Consider the following 21,568-nt stretch of genomic DNA (forward strand, 5'->3'; position numbering starts at 1 on the left):
TAAATTCACTTTAGGTAGACTGGTGTTCATATTGTGAGGAAGTAATTTCCTAATAATTTTATCTATGCCATTCATAATTTTATGGACCTCTGTCACCAGGATGAAGAGACCTAGCCCGCTGAGTTACAGCTTTGTTTATATGTAGTTGTAAGTTTAAGGAAGCACAACTTCTATTTTAAATGGAATCTATTTGAGTGCAAAATGAGAGAATTAGCAAAATTATAAAAGACGGCAAAACCCAACTATTACATTTATAATATTGCACAATGATGAAGATGCCAGGATAATATTTAAAAGAACTTTGCAAGTTGCAGACAAATGGAGTAGGGATTGAATCTTTCAATTTCACCATTCCCTCTGAAATCCAGTTTAATTCAGGAGTGAATTAACACAGATAATACTTTCTACTGCTAAACCTCAAGGCTTCCAGTATTTAAAAAGCACACCAGTCTTTCCCCGTCAGTAAGTGCATGTTGTGCTGTTAGAATTTAACGGGGTAATCTGTCCTCAAACTTCCCAAACCTTCCATGGGTTATGTCCACCTGTTCCATATCCAGTCACCCCAAGGTCTTACATAAAATGGTAACTCTGAAACTTTCAGTGTCTGCTGCATAAAAAGTGTCCTTGAAAGTATGATGATAGGATGCAAAGCTGCACTTGAAAGATCCCTTTCAGTTACTGAAGAGATGATTAAAAAATAAACCATAAATAGCCCTGGCTGGCTTGTGAGGACTCAGTCATTAGACATAGGGCTATACAGATAGGAGAAGAGGATGTGTCTGCTAGACCCCACTTACTGGCTGGAAGCCAGATGATGGAACATATTAACAATTGGCAAGGTAATGACCTAGTTTTTACTGGTTTTGGGGAGTTTTTTTGCTTTCATGGAACACCCTTTTGGCTTTGAGAAAAGCACTTCATTTACATGTCATTAAAAGGGAAATCTGTGGAACACTGGCAGAGTCAGTGAAAGCGGTCTTGGGGATGAATCCAGCCCCACGTTCTAGATGTGTGTTTAGCTGGCTGCTTTTAATACATCCCAAGGGCTATGAGTGTGCAATATCATGCTCTCAGCTTCCTTCTTGGCCTAAAATTGCCAAGTGCACTATTATGCAAACTGAAGAAGAGGAATATGTCAAGATGGTCTTTGTGATATTCTTAATTAAAACAATGGAAATGTAAACTGTTATGCACATCTTGTGTTGTGCTTTTTGTGTCTATAGAAGCAGGGTGATATTTACACTGTGGCTTAATTGCCAAACAGAGATGGTCATGATGCAGGTCGTAAACCAAAAAAGGCAGTGTAACCTAAGCCACTAAATTGCATATTTCTTCCATCACAGTGTAGGTAAACATAGATCATTGCAAGCCTATATGGCGTAGTTAGGGAAGTTGCAAACTCAGGTATGCATTCAAACTGCAACTGGAGGTTATTTCCTACACACCAGGGCCAGTAGAACAAACTGCTTGCATTTGCCATCTGCCTCAGTTTGCAATCAGCCAGCCTATCTTAAACTGCTAATGAAAAGTGTTAAAATGAAGCTGGCTGACTTTGCATGGAAATAAATGAGGAAAGTTCACATTGTCTGTTACATCAACTGTACTGCCAAGGAAACATCTAGCTGAGAGGCAGAATGGATCCTTGCAGACAATTTTGGCAACCATTGCACTCACATTCACAGAAAAAGAACTGCCATATTTTTTTTTTCCAAAGATGTCTTTGTCTCAAAAAACTGTTTCTACAACCATGAAGATAAACGTATCTTCCCAAACTGGATTCATTTGAGCAGACACTTGTATTAGTATATTAAGAATACTGAGTTAATATGGGGAAATTTAGTTGAAAAATGTTTGTTAAAATTATTAATAAGTTAAAACTAACAATGTTGGGGGTTTTGGTTTTGGTTGGGTTTTTTTAGGTTTTTTTTTCCCTGCAGTATGCTAGAAAAGAGCATTGGGAAGGCTTTTTTGTTGATGATTTGTTCATGATTATTTTTATGGCCCCACAACCCCTCACACATGGTTACTGTGTGGGAATGACAAGGAAAAAGAAAAGTAACATCTCACACACAACAAATAAATCTAGCTCCTACCTTAACCTTTCCTCCTCTTAGAAAGAAGCTTAACAGATTTTGAGTCCTGAATCTGAGAGAGATTCATATAATTCTTGCACATGACAGAAAGTTATAGCGAAGGGGGAAAAAAGGAAAGAATTTAACATATTCCAGTGCTTTTTTTTCTTATCCCCTATGCATCTTTTTAGAAGTGTTCTCCATCAGCTTACAAAAATGCAATATTTCTTTAAAATGTATGATATAAAAATAATGCTAAAAAACCTAATGCTAATAGTAAAGAAACTACCTTATGACCTATGGGATTTCACACTAGAGACTGAATTTCAGGTTCTTGAAAGATTACTTGCTATGGAGAGCTTGTGAAAAGCCATACTCTCAAGCACGTTGGGTTAAAAAAAGAGAAAATCACCTTTATTACTGCAAATAAGTTGGAATCAATTCACAACTGAAAAATCACTTAATGAATTAATGGCTTGAAATTAATTTTTTTTCCTTTTCAGTCTGATCTGGTAGTAGAAATAATTCAGGAAAGAGAAACTGTCTATGATCCTCAAATTGTCCCTTTAAACAGAAAGTGGCATTTCTGTCATTTAAAGCAGGCACCAGGCTTAGCACTCCAACTGTCATGTGGTCCAGAGATCTTCAAGTCTCCGTTTGCTGCTAGGACCACTTCATGGAGACGTTTTCACCAAGACAGCAGCTTTAGGAAATCTGACTTTTCCCAAAGATGTTCTAGAGAATATTATTACTGTGCTGCTCTCTCCTTTCCCCTGCCTTTTCATGGGCAAACAGAATCTGAAAAATCATATTGCCAATTACTATGGATGTTGTCATGTTTTTTTGAGAGAATGAGACAAGGATTTTACGTTAATTAAATATTTATTTATCTATTAGGCAGAAATTTAATGGATTGTTGTTGCAAAAGTAGAAGAATGTGAGATATGTAAGATAACCCTAAAATATAATGCAATACTGTATATGACTTTTTTAAGAATAGTGTATGACTAACTAATGGAAGATTTTCTACAATATCTGTGTTCTTAAGTGTAGAGAATAATTTGTGCTTTACCCTGACGATTCTTCACTTCAAAATGCTCAAACCATATGTTCTTGAGGCCAAAATGTTTTTAATCTATATTTAGACTCCTTCTTAAGTGGCTTGGGTTTCAAAAAGTGCTGAGCAGCTAACACCAATACCTGGAAACATCAGGCTGAGAAAAAAGATGAAAACAGAAAAATCAAAAAGTACCAGTTAAATTAAAAGAACAATATTTTTTCGTGCAAAATGTTTTGTTGTAGTGGACTGCTTTAAGTCTCTAGTTCAAGTCAATGATGAATGCTTCCTAGTTTTGCACATATACCACTTAAGTCCATATCCTGTACTTTTATAATTAATGTTTTGCACTGGCTTAAATGAAAGACCTAAGTCAGAAGCCAGAAGACTTGAGGGGGTGGAATTAATCTGACCATATGTTGATGTTTACATCTGAGTTAATCTCATAGAGTCCTTTTAGAGTTAGAGGAGAGATATATTGCCTTCCTGGGTAAGATTTGTCGCATCCTGAAGTAGGTGTCTAAAATAAACTAGATGAATCATGTCCTGAAATACCTGTTTCTCATCACTGGCTGTGAAAGGTGCAGGTATAGACATTTGTGTTGCAGTTTTCTGTAGCTAGATGACTTTCACCAGTGATGTTGAATCATGTGCATTTTCAGATTAGAGAACTGAAGTGATAAGTACTTCCAAATAACAGCAACAGCTGGGGTCTAAAGAAATCTGTCTCAGCAGCAGAGATGCCTGTTTTGGGAACAGTTCAATATTACACTCAGAAAAGGTAATTACTGGTGTAGGTTATCTCCTCTCCCTCTCAGTATGGCAGGAGAAACACTCTCCTATTGGTCTAAATATGATAATTCACAAATGCATTGCACCACTTAAATTTTGAATGCATAGTTGGCAATATGGTAATGTGTAAACATACTTTTAGTTTCCCTTTTCTAAGAATCGTACCTAGCTCCTTTCTTATGATGCAGTTTAGGAACTGATACAATGTACATATGAGGAAATGGGATTATCACTGAGTATTCAGGAATCTGAAGATATGGTGGTGACATAGGATTAATGTTGCTAGCTGTACTCCAGCTAGCAGTGCTAGCAGAAGCAGTAAAAATATTAGGGCCTGAGCTTCAAGAAGAGTTAGCAACTACAATATATACCAGCAGTCAGTCCTTAGCTGGTTTGTTTTTCATGATCACTTGTGTTGCTGGCAGGGCTGGCCCTGGTGGCTGGCAGAGGTGGAGAGATAATGGTCCCAGACCTGCCTGAGTTTGAGATATGGCAGAGCAGCTGTGAGAGCATTGTGCCCCCAGCGACTCTGCGCTCAGCTCCCTACTTTCCAGTGGGAAGCTCTGGTCTGAGAGCCATCACACATGGGACCTCTGGCATTGCCCCTCCTCCCTGCTTGTGCCAGCATCTGTCCCTCCAGGCTGGGATCCTGCTGAGCTCCTAACTCACAGAAGGGAAAGTGTGCCAGGATTGACCTCTGCCCTGGCTAACATTCCCATGTCCAAGCTCTCCTGCACTTTGGCAGGGGCAGCTAACTCCTGCCTTCATCTTCCTCTCTAAGCACCCTCTTGCACAGGCTTTCCTCTGCCAGGAGGATGGCATGGCAGCCTAACCATCTTGGCCTCTCTAGCATCCTTTGCCCTGCCCTCTGCAATCTTTCATCCTGGAGGCTGCCCCTCCAGGGCGGGTGCTGAAGCTTCTCCATGCCAACAAGAGCCAAGAGTCACTGGTGCCAAACTGACAGTATTCTCTGACTGCTAGAGAGGCTTACAGTGGTTCCTCTAGCTAGAGTGAAACAAACAACTATATGGATATAACCACTAATAGTAGCAGATTATCCAATTGATCAGAGCATTTCGTATGAGTAAATTTTAAGAAAGTAAAACCAAAGTAGCAGATTTATCTTTCTGTCACTTTCTTTCTATATATGATCCTCAGTTTGAAGTGGTCTCAGTTTAGAATATGGTACACACTTGGATTAGGTCTCCCTTTGAAGTCTGCAGACTTCTTAGAAAACATATCTGCTTTTCAGATGAGAGAACTTTTAATGATTTTTTTCTGCTCCTAATCACTTTGCCAATTAGGATTCAAATTTCTCACTTCTTTTATCACCAGTCCAAGGAAAAAAAACATAGACAATTGTATCTTGACTTTTTTTTCTTAACAGGAATTAAACAAGCAAAATAACAGTGAAGGAAGAAGAACTGTTCGTATAAAATTCCTAAATACATCTACAACACTAGATGTTGTAGATGTATTTCTCTTTGTAGATTGTATTTCTCTTTAAAAAAATCTTAAAGCCATATGTACGTGTTAAGCAGATACAATGATAGGGTGAGAATAATAAGCTGGTTTTGATGGCTTTAAAGTGAGTTAAGTTAGAGGATAGTATAATTACTCTTAGTAGTTTAACTGACACAGGGTAAAAATTTATTTCTGCAGAGAGCCAACGCAAGATTTACACATAAATTAAATTCTCTGTACATTCTATTGCAGGGATTTCAGTGATCTGTAGAACCCTTTCAGACTTCTGCCCCATGACAAGTTACATCTATGGTGAATATTGGCAGCATAACTTTGACCTTCTTCCTAGTAATTACAGATATTTCTTTATAGTAGGACACACAGGACATTAGAGGAAATTAAGAAAAAAAAAATCATCCCTTCAAAACAAAAGCAGCCACAGTGTTAACATGCCAGCATTTTAGCTGAGTGGCTCAGAGACAAAAGCTACATGTGTTTTTGTCAAAGGCAAGGATTTGATTTTAATATGGACTCATAATCAATTAAGGTCCTTTTACGTTTATTCTCAGCCAGTCTTGCACTTACTCAGGAGTGGTAGAAAGATATCCATTCCCTTCACATGAATGACCCTCAGGGACAGGACCATGGAGGAAAGCTGAGAATTGTGTGATACATGCTCTTTTCGTGCATGTATCCAAATCTTCAATCCCAGCATGTGTTCATTCTCACAGCCTTCAGGAAGGAGTTTTAAATACCTCTTGAGCTTATTGCTCCCACAGCAACAACTAAAAACAGAAACAAAGAGAAGATAGATAGGAAAGAGTATAAATAGATAAGGCTGCTACAGTATTTGCAGCATTTGTAATTGCATTGAGACTACTGAAAAATAACGTAAATGTTATTTAGCAACCTGGTCATTTGTAATATTATGAGAATGACCATTGTATTTTCAAATGTTTTTATTGGTGTTGGCTTGCTGAGAGAAGTTAATTTATGAAGATCTTTTCTAGCAAAATGTAAAATTCCATTATAATTTTAATTTAATTTACGTAAAATAGTTATTTTCTCAAGATGACCACGAAAACACCCAAAATAAAACTTTTCAGTCTGTCAATTGATATGACTTTATCACTAATAGAATGAAAATGCCATTTGAAAATAGCATATAAATTCAGTAGTGGACCTGAGCAATGAACAAGTTAATCCCAGGAGCTAGAGATTCAGCATAAGTGTAGTTTTTCTTAGTTTGTCAGGTTCACTGTCACAGCAGGGTTTCCTCAAAGCATGAAATGAAGCCATAAGCATTATATTTTCAGAAGGAACACATACAATCATATTTACACCTTTTTGGGTAGCAGTAAGCTCTTTTGTCTTCTTTACCTCCCCTAGGACCATCTCCAGCTGCTTCACTTCTCACTTTTTGGAGATGTTGGTATTGATTCACTAGTCAGAATAGTTGGCAAAATTTTTCAATACTAGTGATTGAAACTGTGAGAAGCAAAGTGGAAATATCCTTACATCCATGCTTTTTTAGAAAGAAAACTAAAAATACATTAAGTAACTAATTCCACCCATTTCAAGCAATTTACTAGAAAGTTGTAGAATGTACTTGGTAATAAACTAAGTAGTAAGGCAGAAATTCTTACCTTTTGCATGTCCTTGCCTTCTAAAGTACAGGCTGATATATATTATAAAAGAATGTGGGCTCCTTTCAAGTATGTTATTTATCAGGCTCCTGACTTCTTCTATATTATGCCCACAATATGCAGAAACAGTAGAATACTGCCAGGAAGAACACACACACCTCTAAACTCATATGTTCTTACCGTATCTCATCAATGATCACTGAGTCACCTGAAGACAGTCTTGCCCTACAGGAATATCCCCTTGTCAAATTTCAAGCAAGCAAGTTTAAATTTCACACTAATCTGTTGATCTTTTTTAAATAGAATAGTTTTTCAAAAATATACAGATGTGGGTGTAGGTATACTAAATTATACACAGAGTATATTAGTAGATACCTTTTCTATAGCAAACTGCCTGTACCTCCCCTTCTGTCTGCAAATATATATATCAGTAAGTCAACTTGCAAAGATTTTAGTGTATGTGTTAGTATATGTAATAATAGAGTGAAAGAGATATTTTTATGTCATTCTCTTTTGTCACAATGGAAAAAAGGCTAAATGTGTAGATAAGTTATTGAAAAATGGTTGTTTAAAACCCAGTGTGTACAAAATAGATACGCTAGTTTCATACAGATGACTATACTATATATGATACATTTTTATTTAAAACCACAAAAATTTAGTTTTGCTCTTCATTTTTCAAAGCTACTGCACCACCTCAGCTCCATCTTTTAGCAAAACTTTCTTTCCAAAATAACCACCAAGCTACCAAATTTCAGTGCCATTGGCAGAAATTTGAGATAATGTCAAGCAACTGTATATGATTTCTTAAACTGAAAAATGTGGCATCTTTATTTGGGTAAGAGTATGCCTATGATTTATATTTAGGTCCGTCTATACTCTGTATAGCATATATATGCATATATGGTGCTTATGTAAGTGAGTACATAATGTATATGCTCAGTTCCACTGTATTGCAATAAGGTCAGAGAGAGAAAGAATCTTCTTTTATCACTGACTGTTGAAATACCATGTTCAAAAGTCAGTCCTGTCTGGAAAGAATAATAATCACAAAGTTATAAATTTTTTTTCTTTTGTTTCCTTTTCTTTTCTTTCTGTATGCTATGTAGAGTAAGAATCTTACTCTGAAGTTTGCAGCATTTCAGCCGGTTGGGATTAGCAGCATTGGTTTGAGTAGTCAATGGTACAAGTGAATAGAATAATGAAATTGCAAATTCTAAATACGTTGGACACAAGTTCATGGGTAGCGTGTGTGTAATATTTTCTGATGAACAGTAAGCTTGACTTTGAGGTACTGTCTTGTTGATAATAAGGCTGTAATAGAAGTCTTTCTTGCACAAATTCACATTTCAGATTCATATGGATTTAATCTGAAAGCATCCATCTGCATTACATGAAAAATGAAGTAGGATAATCTTTGGAAGAAACAGTGTATGTCCATGTATAAAACATTTTTGTATTTTTCCAGTTTGTCATTTGAAATTCAGTTTCTAGATTTTTTGTTTTTCTCTGGGTGGGAAAGTCTTCAAAATTGAGGTCACATAGCATTTAAATGATGGACAACTCTGGAGCTCACAATGTGTTGTAGCAGTTACTGTCATGTGCCAAGGAGAAGAACCAAGTGACGTGCCCTGAGGTGTTATTTAGCGCTGCTTTAAAAAGATGGCCAAGTGATGAATCAAAGGCTTGCTAAGCCATTAGGGTATTGCTTTTGTAAATTAAGCTCACATACCATTTAAAACAGGAATTAATATCTTCAGAACTAGGGTTTCTTAATAGCTTGCTGTGGACAAATATATTAGCTTTGTTTATCTGTAGACATGAAAAATAGTGTATACATTAGCTACAGGGAAAGGCTTCCCCATACACCATGCTCCACAGTGCTAGCTGTTGAATATTTGATATATTAATACATATTTATATTCTGGTGTTTGGGCAGTGATTGTAAAGTCAGGCAGATTTAGTGCCTAAAATAGTTTATAGCCTCAGAGAAAAGTGTCAGTATAAAAATAATCATTTTGTCTTAGTTCTTTACACATAGTATTTTTTTTTTCCTTGTGAAATCAAACTTGAGATAAAATACGAAAGACAATCACAATCTTTTTGAGCTTATAGCCGTTCTATTCCAAATCTCCATACTAATGGGGAACACAAGAACAGAGATGCACAAGTTTTGGACTCGTGAAATATATTTTCCAATATTTCTCTACTACTCTATAGATAAATATAACAAGATGTAACTGAAACTATCACAATGAATATTCACCATCGTATATCCTGCAGTGGCAACTTTTAGTATAAAGTCATCATAGTCATACCTAGTTTAACTCTGTTACTCATGACTTGCTAAAGTTTTATGATGGTGCTTCATTTCGCCAAGTGGATTGAAATACATGTTTCCACTTGGGTAATGTATACTGAAATATAGACTCATCTGGGACTCTCCTTCAATGGTGGGAACTGAAAATGTTTAAAAAATTATATCCAGTGTCAGTATGATAACAAAACTAGCCTGAGCTGGTAGGAATGTTCACTTGCCTTTACACACCTTCATCTTTCTCTGACCACTGGCCAAGGAACTGAAGTTGGCCTACTATCAACCTTGCAGTCACAAGTACACTTCTGTGCCGCCTGGAGAGAAAGAGCAAGCACTCAGGGTTATCCTTCTGAACTCTCAGTAGCTATTTACAGTAACATTGAGATGCTCAAGGCAAGTCTGCTCCTGAAAGCAAAGAGGGACTGAGTGATTGTTGCCTAATGGAAGAAATCTAATTATATGCAAAGGAAAAAGGATGGAAACTAAGACAGTAGTAAGTCCTACCTGTGTTGGTCTCAGACAACACATCTTGAACTGGTTTAAACCTCAGTTTCAACTGCACTAACTTATTTGGGTCAGTTTAAATTCAGGATGCCCTGGAGGCAATCATGACTCTTGATGGAAATTGTTATGAATAATGGGGCTATTTGACTATAAGTAGAAAATATGTTCCCTTTTAAATCACTGTCACCTCAGGCAAGAATATTTTTCTCCCAGCTCTTTCCAGTGACCTTCTCCCTTCCCCCCTTATCCATTTGCTCTAACGTCTGCTCTGTCTTCCCCACATTTAATAGCTCCCCTGATGGCTATATGTTGCATTGCAGGAGGTGGAAATTACTTTTCATAGTCCTTTTGCCTTTTTCCCTTTTGGACTTAAGCTTTGACTAAGTCCAGAGGGGCAGTGAGATGCTGATTTTTTTTTTTTTTTTTTTTTTTTACATAATCACCCCTATCCAAAAGACAAAGGGAGAAAGACATACTAAGAAACAGCTAACCCCTGCATAATATCTGTTCTCTGACATAGTCCCACTGTCATTTAGAAGTACTACTTTGGAAGTGCTCTACCATATGCTCATTATCTGTGATCCCAGAAGGAAGATATGCCAGTAGATGACAGTGTGTTTTGTTTATTTCCCCCTTACTATGTAATTCACACCTCATCAAGGTCAACATGGAACAAAACATGGAAATTCCTGGAGATCTTTATGGGGACTCAATGAGGACTGATAACCAAAGCATGTATTGATTCTTCATGAGTTGCATAACTGGTGCATATAGAGAGAAGCAGTAGATTCTTCCAAGACTATTTAACAACTGCGGTTTCTTGACATTTTAGAAATTGTAACAAGTTCACTCCCAGACCTCCTACCTCAAACAGCAGAGGTTGAATACCATAAGTAAAACACTCTTTGGTCTACTGATACTGACCAGCTTAATAATAGTGATAGAATAAAATACTATTGATTTAAAACTATTTGAAAATGGTTCAGCAAATATTCTGGCCAATTTATTAGTACAATTGTTAATATAGGACCTAGACTGGTTAATATTCTTAATACTGATGTAGGAAGCACAGGTCTAGGAGGCAAATTTGCCTTTCACAAGGTCTGACAAGCAAAAGAAAGTTGCATCTTAAATATATGAGTTAACGCCAGACAAAGAAATATTTCATTCTAATAAACCTGAGTTAGAACTCTTAACCTTCATAAGTCAAGAGTTTCAATGCAGAAAAGAACTGAAAAATAATGTGAGACATGTCACAGTACAATAGTTATAGTACAGTAACATCTTCTTCATTCATGTCTTTCCATCTTAAGCCTATAATTTTTTAAAGTATTAATTATTCCATTATGAGTGCAGAATGAAAACCTTTACAGAGTTGCTCCTGTACATCACTTCCAATGCCAATGTTAGCTACAGAAGCTGTGGATTATTCATATAAGATAATGTCAAGATCAGCTTTGACTGCATATAGAAGGGCAGATTCAGATATCAAAAGCATTTGTCACCGAGACAGTCAAGCTTATCAAACCTGTTAAAACAGCACATTGAGAATCTGCTTTACTATAAAAAGAACTGCATCCAAGAAAAAATATTGTCTTGAAAATATTTCATCTGGAAACCACATAATTTTAAATGATAGGATAAACTCTTCTCATTTTTGAAAGCACATTATGTCACATTAATTTTTGAAAGACATGATTTTTCTGCAGTTATACTGAATAAAAAAGCAAGAGCATTTAGTTTTCATATTTCCAGATTAAGAATCACAAAGACTCGCACATAGTTTTAGTTGTGACTGTTTTCATGCTTTCAATCAAACATTTATTTTACAAACATCAGCATGGCTCCACACATCATGAAGATATCTACTGCCAAATGTTTCCCCTTTCATATATACTTGGGAGAAAATTTATTTATGTCAACAAGAGGAAATACTTGAAAAATTGAAAAGCTGTCAACTATGTCCTTAAAGTTCTGTTACTATATATATATGTAAAACATTTTGCTAAATTCGACTTTTTAATATTATTTCTATTAATAATATAATAGTACTTAGAATTCCAGATCAAGTGGCAGCAGTGGAAAGTAACTGTCTACCCCCAAAGAATTTACAGAATATAGGCTAATAATTAATGTTGAGCATTTTCTTGTTCCAATATACAACTGTCTTTTAGGCCACAGTATTGGCCTTTTGTTATTTATGTTGCTCTTTCAACAAGAAACTACCTACTGTAGGTGGCACCAGTTTCACTTGAGTCCAGCCATCTGAAAGTCAGATGTTCAGCATAAGCTGCTGATCTAGAATACTTCTCTTGTCAGTGGGACAGGAACACACTTCCCGAGGATGATTCTTCCCATCCCTAGGTGGTGAAAATGAGCAATATCTTGGACGTGACCCTCTCCAAGTGACTGGAATCTTTCTCCTGATGTAAAACATTTCTTCAAAGCCTCATTATATGACAGGTTGACTACAGACAGAATCTGTACAAAAGACTCATAGAAAGATATGCTGGACCAAGTCTTAGATGAATAAAAATAGACAAAATTAATACCATAGACCTCTAGCTCTGAAATTTTTATAGAAATAATCCTATTGGCTTTGATTTGTGTTTGCTTCACAGAGTGCCATAATTCTACTGCCAAAACTTCTAGTTGTGTCTAATACCCTGTAATAAAAAATGAAAAGATGATTTTAGAAGGGAATAACAAAAAAGTTAAATCAGTCTATAACATGAGTGTGTTATTTTATTTTTTAGACCTACAAAAATCAAAAAGTTCTAATACTTAAGTCAGCAACTACACTTATAAGGGAATTACAGAATGAAATAAACAAGAGCATTCTATTTTAAGAAGGATAGCACAACACCCATATTTTCCTCATTAGGGTTTCAGTTATGGTGATTCAGAAATGGACAACATCTACAAGTAATCAGCAGGAGTCTGATTACAAACGCTTGGATGACTAAGTTCCCTGTGGGAACTAAATAGGTAGTCCTAAACAGGAACTAAATAGGTAGTCCTTAGTTCGTGAATTTTACCACAGACAGCAAGGATATTTTCCTTTTGAAACTATGTCTTGATGCAAGCATTTTTAGTCAGGTTGACTACAACATGAACTTCAAGTCAGAAATTTCACACATGCCTAGACATGAGGTATGACACTTGAACCCTACGCTAACCATGTGCATCAGTCAAAAAAGATTACACTTACGGTGTCTGTAAGAGTATCATATATTATATGTAACAATAATGGTTTCTTTGTTTAAAAAAGCAGGAAAGCTCCCTTTGCTACCACATTATCCTTATGATTCATTATTAAGCATTACCTTGTAAAATTCAAATTTAGTGAAAATGTCTTTCAAGTGCAGAGTCCTCCACTTGTGCTATTTCTGTTACTATGCTTATGGTTTCAAAGGTCTTTTTTCCCTTTCTTCTCTTCACAGGAAATGATTTGTTTCTAGTTGCAGTGCATGAACTGGGACATGCTCTGGGCTTGGAGCACTCTAATGATCCCACTGCAATCATGGCTCCATTTTACCAGTATATGGAAACTGACAACTTCAAACTACCTAATGATGATTTACAGGGCATCCAGAAGATATACGGTATGTCATACTCTAATTAAGCAACGTAAGTTTTTCACTTTAGAATACATTTGTGGTCCTCCTGTCCATACCACCTCTCCAGAAGTTTGTTATTGTAGACTCTGCTAGCTGTTATGCCAGAGGCCTTCTTGTGAGTAGGCCAAAGATTTTGATGAAGCTCTTTTACTTTGTTTCTTACTGTTCACAATTTGCATTAAAATTTATACTCAGCTGGAATAGTAATTTTAGATGTTTTAAAAAGCCATAAAGACAATATCTGCGACAGGATCCCAAACTATGCAAATATTAAGAAATGCAGGCCTTTAACCATGATGAGCTGATTTCCACAGTAGTCCAAGCCTGTGTAACTGGATGAATTGATTGCTTCTCACTTTATCAGTTATAATACTAAACAGTTCCCTGGGTGTACAAAATCTGTGGTCCCAGAAAAACACTTTCTTGTGATAAATATAGCAAATTGATTTCAAAAAAATGTTATTACCAGCCCAAGATTTTGAGCTACCTAGGGGGAAAAGGCCCCCTTCTTTAAAATATGTTTGTTCAGGTTTTTTGTGGCCTGATATAAAAGACACATGAGGTGTAAATAAATTCTACGTGTGTTGAATTCAATTTAACAAAGCAAGGTAATTGAAAAGTAAAAAAAAAAAAAGCCAAACCAATAACATTTTTCTAATTATGGGTTGAATGTAACACTAACTCCCATGTTACGGTTCCTTACATTTGCAATGACTTGGTTTTGTTCTTGGTTTTAAAGACTTTGATTCTGTTGGTATCTGTTAAATAGTCTGGGTTTTTTTAAAAAAATATATTTTGTTTTTCTGTCCTGCAGTGATAAATCTGTGGTATCTGTATGTTAATGCTATGTGTCCAGGACATATAATTTGGAACTGACTTGCTTAATATTCCCCAACTAATTCTGTATTGGATTCATTTTGTACTCGCGACTATTTTCAGTTTAAAGATTTTTCAGGTTTATATTGAATATTATCAAGGTCATTCCTTGTTTGTCTTTACTACTAGAAAGGATAACTATGATCATGTAGAATTACTGTACTGCTAACTAGAACTCTGCAGCTTCCATGGTGTTTTATATTAACAAGCTTTTTAAAATATTATATTAACAAGCACTGACACATATTTTCATAAAACATAAACAGCAGTTTCAAAATGATTGGCTGATCACATTTCATTTGGTAGGTTTTTTTCCTGTGTGATTAGCTGGAAGGAAGGTTGTTTCTCATGACCTCATAAGTTGGTAGTCTAGACTTAAGGGCTAGACAAGAATACTTTGCTGAAAACTAACTGCTAAGCTCTAACAGCTGTGGGCTGTACATTAGGAGAAATGTGTTACCCCTGGGAAGTAATATCTGACATCACCATGGAATGGCATATGAAAACTTTGGTTTGGGGTTAAAAACTTTCCAACATAAGCTACTGCAAACTGATTCCTTTGCTCCCTTTAAAATCAAAAGGTGATCTGGAATCATATGCCTCAATAAAAATGTCACACCTATTAAAATAATTACTTTGGTCTGCAGTATTCCTTGAAACGCCATTATTAACTGTAAATTATAAATGTCACAAGCCTTAAAATTGTGAATTAAATAAATGCCTTATTAAATTGTATGACAACCATTTGGCGAGTTTAATATTTCCTTACATAGTCCATCTTGTTCTTTAAAAAGTATACTATTTTTGGAAAAGTATCAGAAATTCAAATGCCTTTTATGCAGTTTTGGAGTTGTCTTACTGTTCAAAAATCTTTCTGAAGCTGGACATGCAGTTGATATTTGATTTTTAAAGTCAAAATTTGTTATGTATTTAAATTATTTGGAGAGAGCAAAATTAAAGTGTTCATCTTGTTTCCAGAAATCTTACTGGTCCAGCTGAAACTTCTTATCTTGTTATACATGGAAAATATAAGTAAATGAAGTAATACGTGTAGAAAGGAAAAGGCATTTTCAGTACACACATTGCAAGTCATTCAGTATGCCATTAGGGTTATGAACAGCATCTGTCTAGGATGGCCTTTTGAGTTTCAGGTAGAGAAATTGTGAGTGGGATTGTTATTTCACCTGTCATCAAACTCAGTATATTACGACAGAAAACGTGTTTGAAAGAAGAAAAATGTTTTAAAACTGCTGTACAGAGTTTTAGCTTTTCACTTTAGTTCTTTTTAATACATTTATCCTCAGAACAATTCTTTTAGTTACTAGGTTTCTAGCTTTGTAAGACTGACTGGAGAATAAAAAAATTAATCAAGAAGTAATTAATTTCAGAATATTGAAGAAAACATGTGAATTATGGGTGTTGTTTATATGGATGCCTAGGATTGGAAGTCCAGTTTCAAGAGCTCGTATGCACAGCAAGAGGCATTAGGGAAAGCTGGGAATGTCCTGTCACTAATGCACATGACATTACTTGGCCAACAAATTGGGTCAGTAGGAAATACCATGTATGCTACATATATGCATATGTGAATTGATGAGTGGAAGATAAAAATATGGGTTCAAAATCCATTGACTGCTGATGATCTTACTAGGAACAGGCTTTTTGTTTTCCTTTATTTTGTACAATAGACAATGATTCTGTTTTAACATTTCTTACTCAGTTGGTAAAGTATGTGCTATGAATTACTTCTCATCTGAAATGATGTTGAACTATGCATCCTTTGCAGGTTTTATTGTAATATGGTTCCAATAAGGAAGGAAGATTATGGGTAGTCAAAATTATTTTCTTCTTTTGTGCCTTGGTTTTATGGTAGTTGTTCATTATACCCTTTAACAAAACAGGAAAGCTATGTTAGGTCACTTTTTCCATTCCTCTTCTGCTGTAGGATTTGCACTGCTTACAGCAGGTTTTTGTTGTGTTTTCTTCTTTGAGTGCCACTAGTGAGCATGTAAATTACATCCTGCTGCTATATTTGTAAAGGTCCACCTGACAGGATCCCACCACCAACAAGACCTCTGCCAACAGTGCCCCCACATCGTTCAATCCCTCCAGCAGACCCGCGGAAGAATGACAGGCAACCTAAACCTCCCCGGCCACCCACTGGTGACAAACCTTCCTATCCTGGAGCCAAGCCTAACATCTGTGATGGGAACTTCAACACTCTAGCTATTCTTCGCCGGGAAATGTTTGTTTTCAAGGTAGGAGGCTGTGAATTTTCCAATGTTACATCAAATGTCTACATTTCTCCTTTTTTCTTTTTTAAAGCAAACTCTCATTCATCGTGACTCCACTTTCCCAGCCTGTTCACAGTTAGAAGTTCAAGAAAGAAATTAAAAAATAAACATACACATGGTTTGAATGTCTAGTAGAGGACTGCTGTAATGTTCTATTTTGGGAAAATACCCATGTCAGCAGAAATTGTAAAGCCTCAAAATAAATAAATAAATGCTGTGTGCTATGTAGAGATAAAAAGTGTAAATCACTCATGAATAATAGGAATGATTTTGTTGGGAATACAGCCACATCCAGACATACAGCAGATATTGTGTCTTCAATGCTTTTTTTTTTTTCCCCATGCAGCTATGATTTTAACTTTACGATTAGATCTGTCATTTACAAAGGAAGTTTGTCATTGTGTTGTGGTTGCATTGAAACCACAAAATCTAAGTAAAGGTCTTTGCCACAAAAATCTTACTACAAATGTGTCATTGTTTATTTCCATTCAACTTCTTGCTCTGAGCTGAATATGGGGTATATACAACAAATTGAAATAAACAAACTGATCCAAAAGGCAATCTTTTTGATAGAAGGACTTTGCTAAGACTCATGGACACCAAAGCTGTCTTAGGAGGATGATGTGCAATATGGTTTCCAGAAGGTATTAAATGATGAAGAATAATTACAGAATCATTATTGTTCAGTCTCTTAAATCTTAAACCAATTTGCTGACAGGTAGTGCTGTGCAAATGTTCCAGAAACAAGCAACAGGATAATCTATTATTTTGAACTACTGGTGTGTCAAATTTGCTTAAGCAATAGGAAGTGTGGGATCTTTGTTTTGTAAATATATGGTATGATTCTTTTTAACTTCAACATTATAGGTAGAGAGGAAGGCCTTTTCACATGAATAGATAACACTTTTCCATTCAGCAATAGTGTAAGTACAAGGGAAGTGCAATGACTTTGTCCCAAAACATGAAGCTCCCAGTTCAATGGCTTTTCGGATAGGACCCATTTCTCCCATACATGTTTTCTTTTTATGTAATCTGTCACTCCAGATAAATCTTATTAGCAATGCAATGCAGGCTTTCAATTTCTTTAGCATACCTGAAAAAATATATACAAATAGCTTTACATGAATTAATTCAAAATTATTGAGCTGCCTTCACAACCCAAAGGGCAGGAAATATTTTTCCCATAAACAGCTAAGGGTTTTGCCAGCCCTGGGGCTGTCAGCCCTTTCCATTTGAATAGATGGTATATATTCAAACACTGGGAGGTCCTGAACCATCAGTCTTTTTATGACTAAAACTCAAAGGTTAAAGAAGAATCTGCTTTTCTAACTTGACATTAAACAGGATATTAAAATACCTACTTCAATCTCGTGTCATCCACCTCAAGAGCAATAGAACATATTCTCATTTGTTTGAGACATAGATCGATAAATAGTGAAATGCTATTCCACTAATACAAAATTTCCTGCCTAGTCAAGTCTGTGTTCCTGGATAAATAGATTCACCACCATTACTAATCACTCTTACCTATTCTGATTGAAAATACAAATTAAATTTTCTCAAAAAATATTTACTGCTTACTGCCTTAACACTACATATTTACTATACATTTTGTATGCTTACTAGTGTGCAAACTGCATTATGTTCCGAAATCAAAACTCCATTCATGATCCACACTCTAATGAGGAAACACAGTAAAACTTTGTCAGAGAAAAATGACCAGTAACAGAGTGTTTACTGATTTTATGTCTGAATATGAGTCTGACTCTCCAAAATGAAGTTGCTGCAATCATAAAAGCAACATGTTGGGAAGGGAAGAAAGAGATGACCTTTGTCCAGATTAATTTCTTTAAAGGTCCCACAGTTCCCCTTTTTCTCCTCGGGGTACCTGGGAGCATGGCAAGTCATGACTTGGGTTAGCATGCTAAGCAATGGAGTTTACTTAAGTATACAAATCTTGACTTTGTAGTCTGAGTGTCTTTGAATGCTTGAGTTAGCAGGCCTTAACTTTCTGGTTTGTACATTAATTTACTAATGAAGATTTTTGTCTGCTAAAGGAGTTTCATTACGTGTTTGAGATTTTTTTTGGGGGAGGGATGTTTTTTGGTGTATGGGGAGGAGTATGAAAGGAGCAGGAAGGGGAGAAGAAATTAGAAAAGTCAGGGGTTGTTAGTAATTTTCAACTTACTTTGCAGAATCTCAGGGGGGCAGGTTATAAGGAAAAGCTCAGCATATCAGACTGCAGCAGGAGCAGGGCAGGAATTAATTCTCAGAAGGTATAAACAGGAATAGGGACTGAATACAGGGAAAGCATCCAGCAATGGAGGAAGCAAAGATGGAGGTTCTGTGGTCTGACAAAAAAAACCCAAACAAACCTCTTTGCCCCTGCCCCTTAATGCTAGTGCAAGGATAGACTAGGAAGGCATGAGTGATGGACTGAGAGCCAAGTACAGAGAGGTGGAGAAGAAGGGAATGATGGCAGTACTGTACCAGGTGGAAACAATTAAAGAAGAATTATGACCTTCATTGGAAGAATTATTGCTGGATAGTTCCCAGGTGAGTTAAATTAATAAAGCTGAAGGCTAATCAAATACTATCATTTTCTTTCTTTGTCTTTATCCACAGGTCTGTAATGATTGTGTAGTGGCAGATTTTACTGCCTTCTGAATGGCATGTATGCCATGTACCAATTTCAAATTGAAAATAGCCACTTTTTAATCTCATGGGCAAGTCTCAAGCTCAGGAGCTCAATTTATTTAAATAATCCTTGAAATTGCTTGGGAACTTAGCCACAGAGTTGAAGAATGTGAGCCCTTTTGAATAATTAAATTCTAATTTAAACATAAAACTGAAGCATGAAAGATAACAGTTTGAGATACACTGTGGATTTTCATAGTAAATGATAAACAATATTAATTTCAAGAAGATTGTTTTCTCTTGGCTATTGAGCTATTAGGTGTATTTAAGAGTATCAGAATATTAGAAACAATTTCTATGTTCAGTCAAACTGATGAGCTTTGTCTATGGTCTTAAGACTATCTGATATTCTCAAATGGATATATCCAGAGTAAAACTGAATAGCAGTAAACTTAAAGGGAAAATGGAATTTACACGTATCCATCCCTTTTTATTGTTTTGCCATCACTTTGACGAAGTAACAATCCTAGCAACACTTGATAAAAATTGTAGTGTTATAGAAATGAAATAAAGAGGAACTGTTCTTGATCTAACATGAACAGTAAACACAAAAATAAAACAATAAACTTGTTAAAGGTTCCCCAAAGATCACCAAATAAAATTAGAATTTTGTGGATCATTTTGGTAGAAATGATTGGATTTTAAGGAAAAAAAAAAATTATTTTTCATCAAATATTCATGGATTACTGACATGTAAATGTATTGTGACAAAAGGACTTCTTCCTGAATTCTTTAAATTAGATGCCCTTAAAATGCCCCTGCTAGCTGTAAGGCTTGGGAACACAGTGTGCTATAGAAGAAAAATATTAGTTAAAATCAGTGTATTGTAACTGTTGGTTTCAGTTGTCATCAACTGATATTTTAAAGTGTATGAATGCAGTTTTTTAATTACTGCTATTATTCAATACATGCTTGAGCTGGTACAAGCAACCATCAGGACAGAAGAATTTTTATGCCAAAATTCATGAATGCCAAGTTTTTATCTTGAGATTCCAGTTAGCTTCTGTATTTAAGCTGAATGCAATTAGTATTTAGCTGTCACTCTCATTTCCAATCTTTTCTCCAGCTATTTTCTCCCTCTGTGCAGTTAGAACTCCCCCTGGGACACAGAAAATGGCTGAAAATGGAGAAAAACAAATTGGTCTTCCTTTTCTGGGAAAGTTCTGCAGAGTGGTATGACACTGTCTGCCTTTAATGGAAAAACCTCTCAGCCATTGTATATAGCAATAAGTATTATCCGACAATACTGTCTTCTCCTTAAAGTCTCCTGAGAGTACCTCCAGGGCTACTACATAATGAAAAGGAACCCCATTGGCTAAGGTCACCAGAAAAGATTCATTAGTGAAGAAGTTTACAGCACATATTTCCACTTTCTTCCTGTGTTCTGTGCAATTCACATTGCTTTTCCAGTCTTCTGTAGCAAAACAGTTTTGAAGATAATCTAGGATGTCCTATCAATAAAGGTAATTATGTTAACACCTTCTGAATCTTTCACACAGTTAAAAAAAATGTTCAAGGGAGCCAATGGTTGCACAGAATGTATTATCTCTCAAAGGATGCAGATCAAGTAACACCGATTGCTTATTCTGTTATTTCTGAGGCGTATATAGCTTGTGTTTGACTCTACGTGCTGATTGTTCCTTGGCAACAAAATTACCTCTAGCTCTGCTTCAACAATCTGTGTTAATGCTGTTAATATCCTTTTTCTTTATGTCCTTTTCAGTTTCACAGATTTTAACAAAATCCTTAGCTTTTTGAACAGGTTACATCTAGAAAAGTAAGCACTAAATGTGTGGAACTTGTCCTGCATAAACAGCAAGTTAGAGGGACAGGTCACTGCTCTTTGCTTATGTGGCACAGGTTTTTGCTTCACAGAAGACATCTCGTAGAGGTTGCACCAGTCCTTTCTTTGTTTAATGCTAAATCCTTAAGAAACAAATGAATGGATCCTATATAATCTATAATGGTTTTAGTATTCATGTTGGAAAAGTTAACTCACTGCTTGAAGAACAGCATTTTTAACCACTCTCATATACTAGGGTGTTTGTTGAAATGTAAGTATAAGAAAAAGAAACTTGTTCATCAGACAAATAGCATTTACAGCTCAGAGAAATGTCCTCTGAAATGTTAACATTACAGATGGTAGAATATAGAACCAATTTTAGGAAGGCCTTAACAGGCTGTGTTTTACTATTTTATAGTAATTTCTCCACAACTTGCAGAAATTTG

At 35.9% G+C, this 21,568-nt stretch overlaps 1 protein-coding gene across 1 annotated transcript in view; it reads left to right on the plus strand.

Moving 5' to 3' along the window:
- The window catches only part of MMP16 (matrix metallopeptidase 16), a 183,252-nt gene that overhangs the window by 117,682 nt on the left and 44,002 nt on the right, over positions 1-21,568 (plus strand). Inside the window, exons 5-6 of the mRNA XM_059815306.1 lie at positions 13,296-13,457; positions 16,389-16,606. Of these exons, the coding sequence (XP_059671289.1) occupies positions 13,296-13,457; positions 16,389-16,606 (380 nt within the window). The remainder of the gene's footprint in view (positions 1-13,295; positions 13,458-16,388; positions 16,607-21,568) is intronic.

Source organism: Gavia stellata, chromosome 3 (genome assembly GCF_030936135.1).
Source record: "Gavia stellata isolate bGavSte3 chromosome 3, bGavSte3.hap2, whole genome shotgun sequence".
NCBI lineage: Eukaryota > Metazoa > Chordata > Aves > Gaviiformes > Gaviidae > Gavia > Gavia stellata.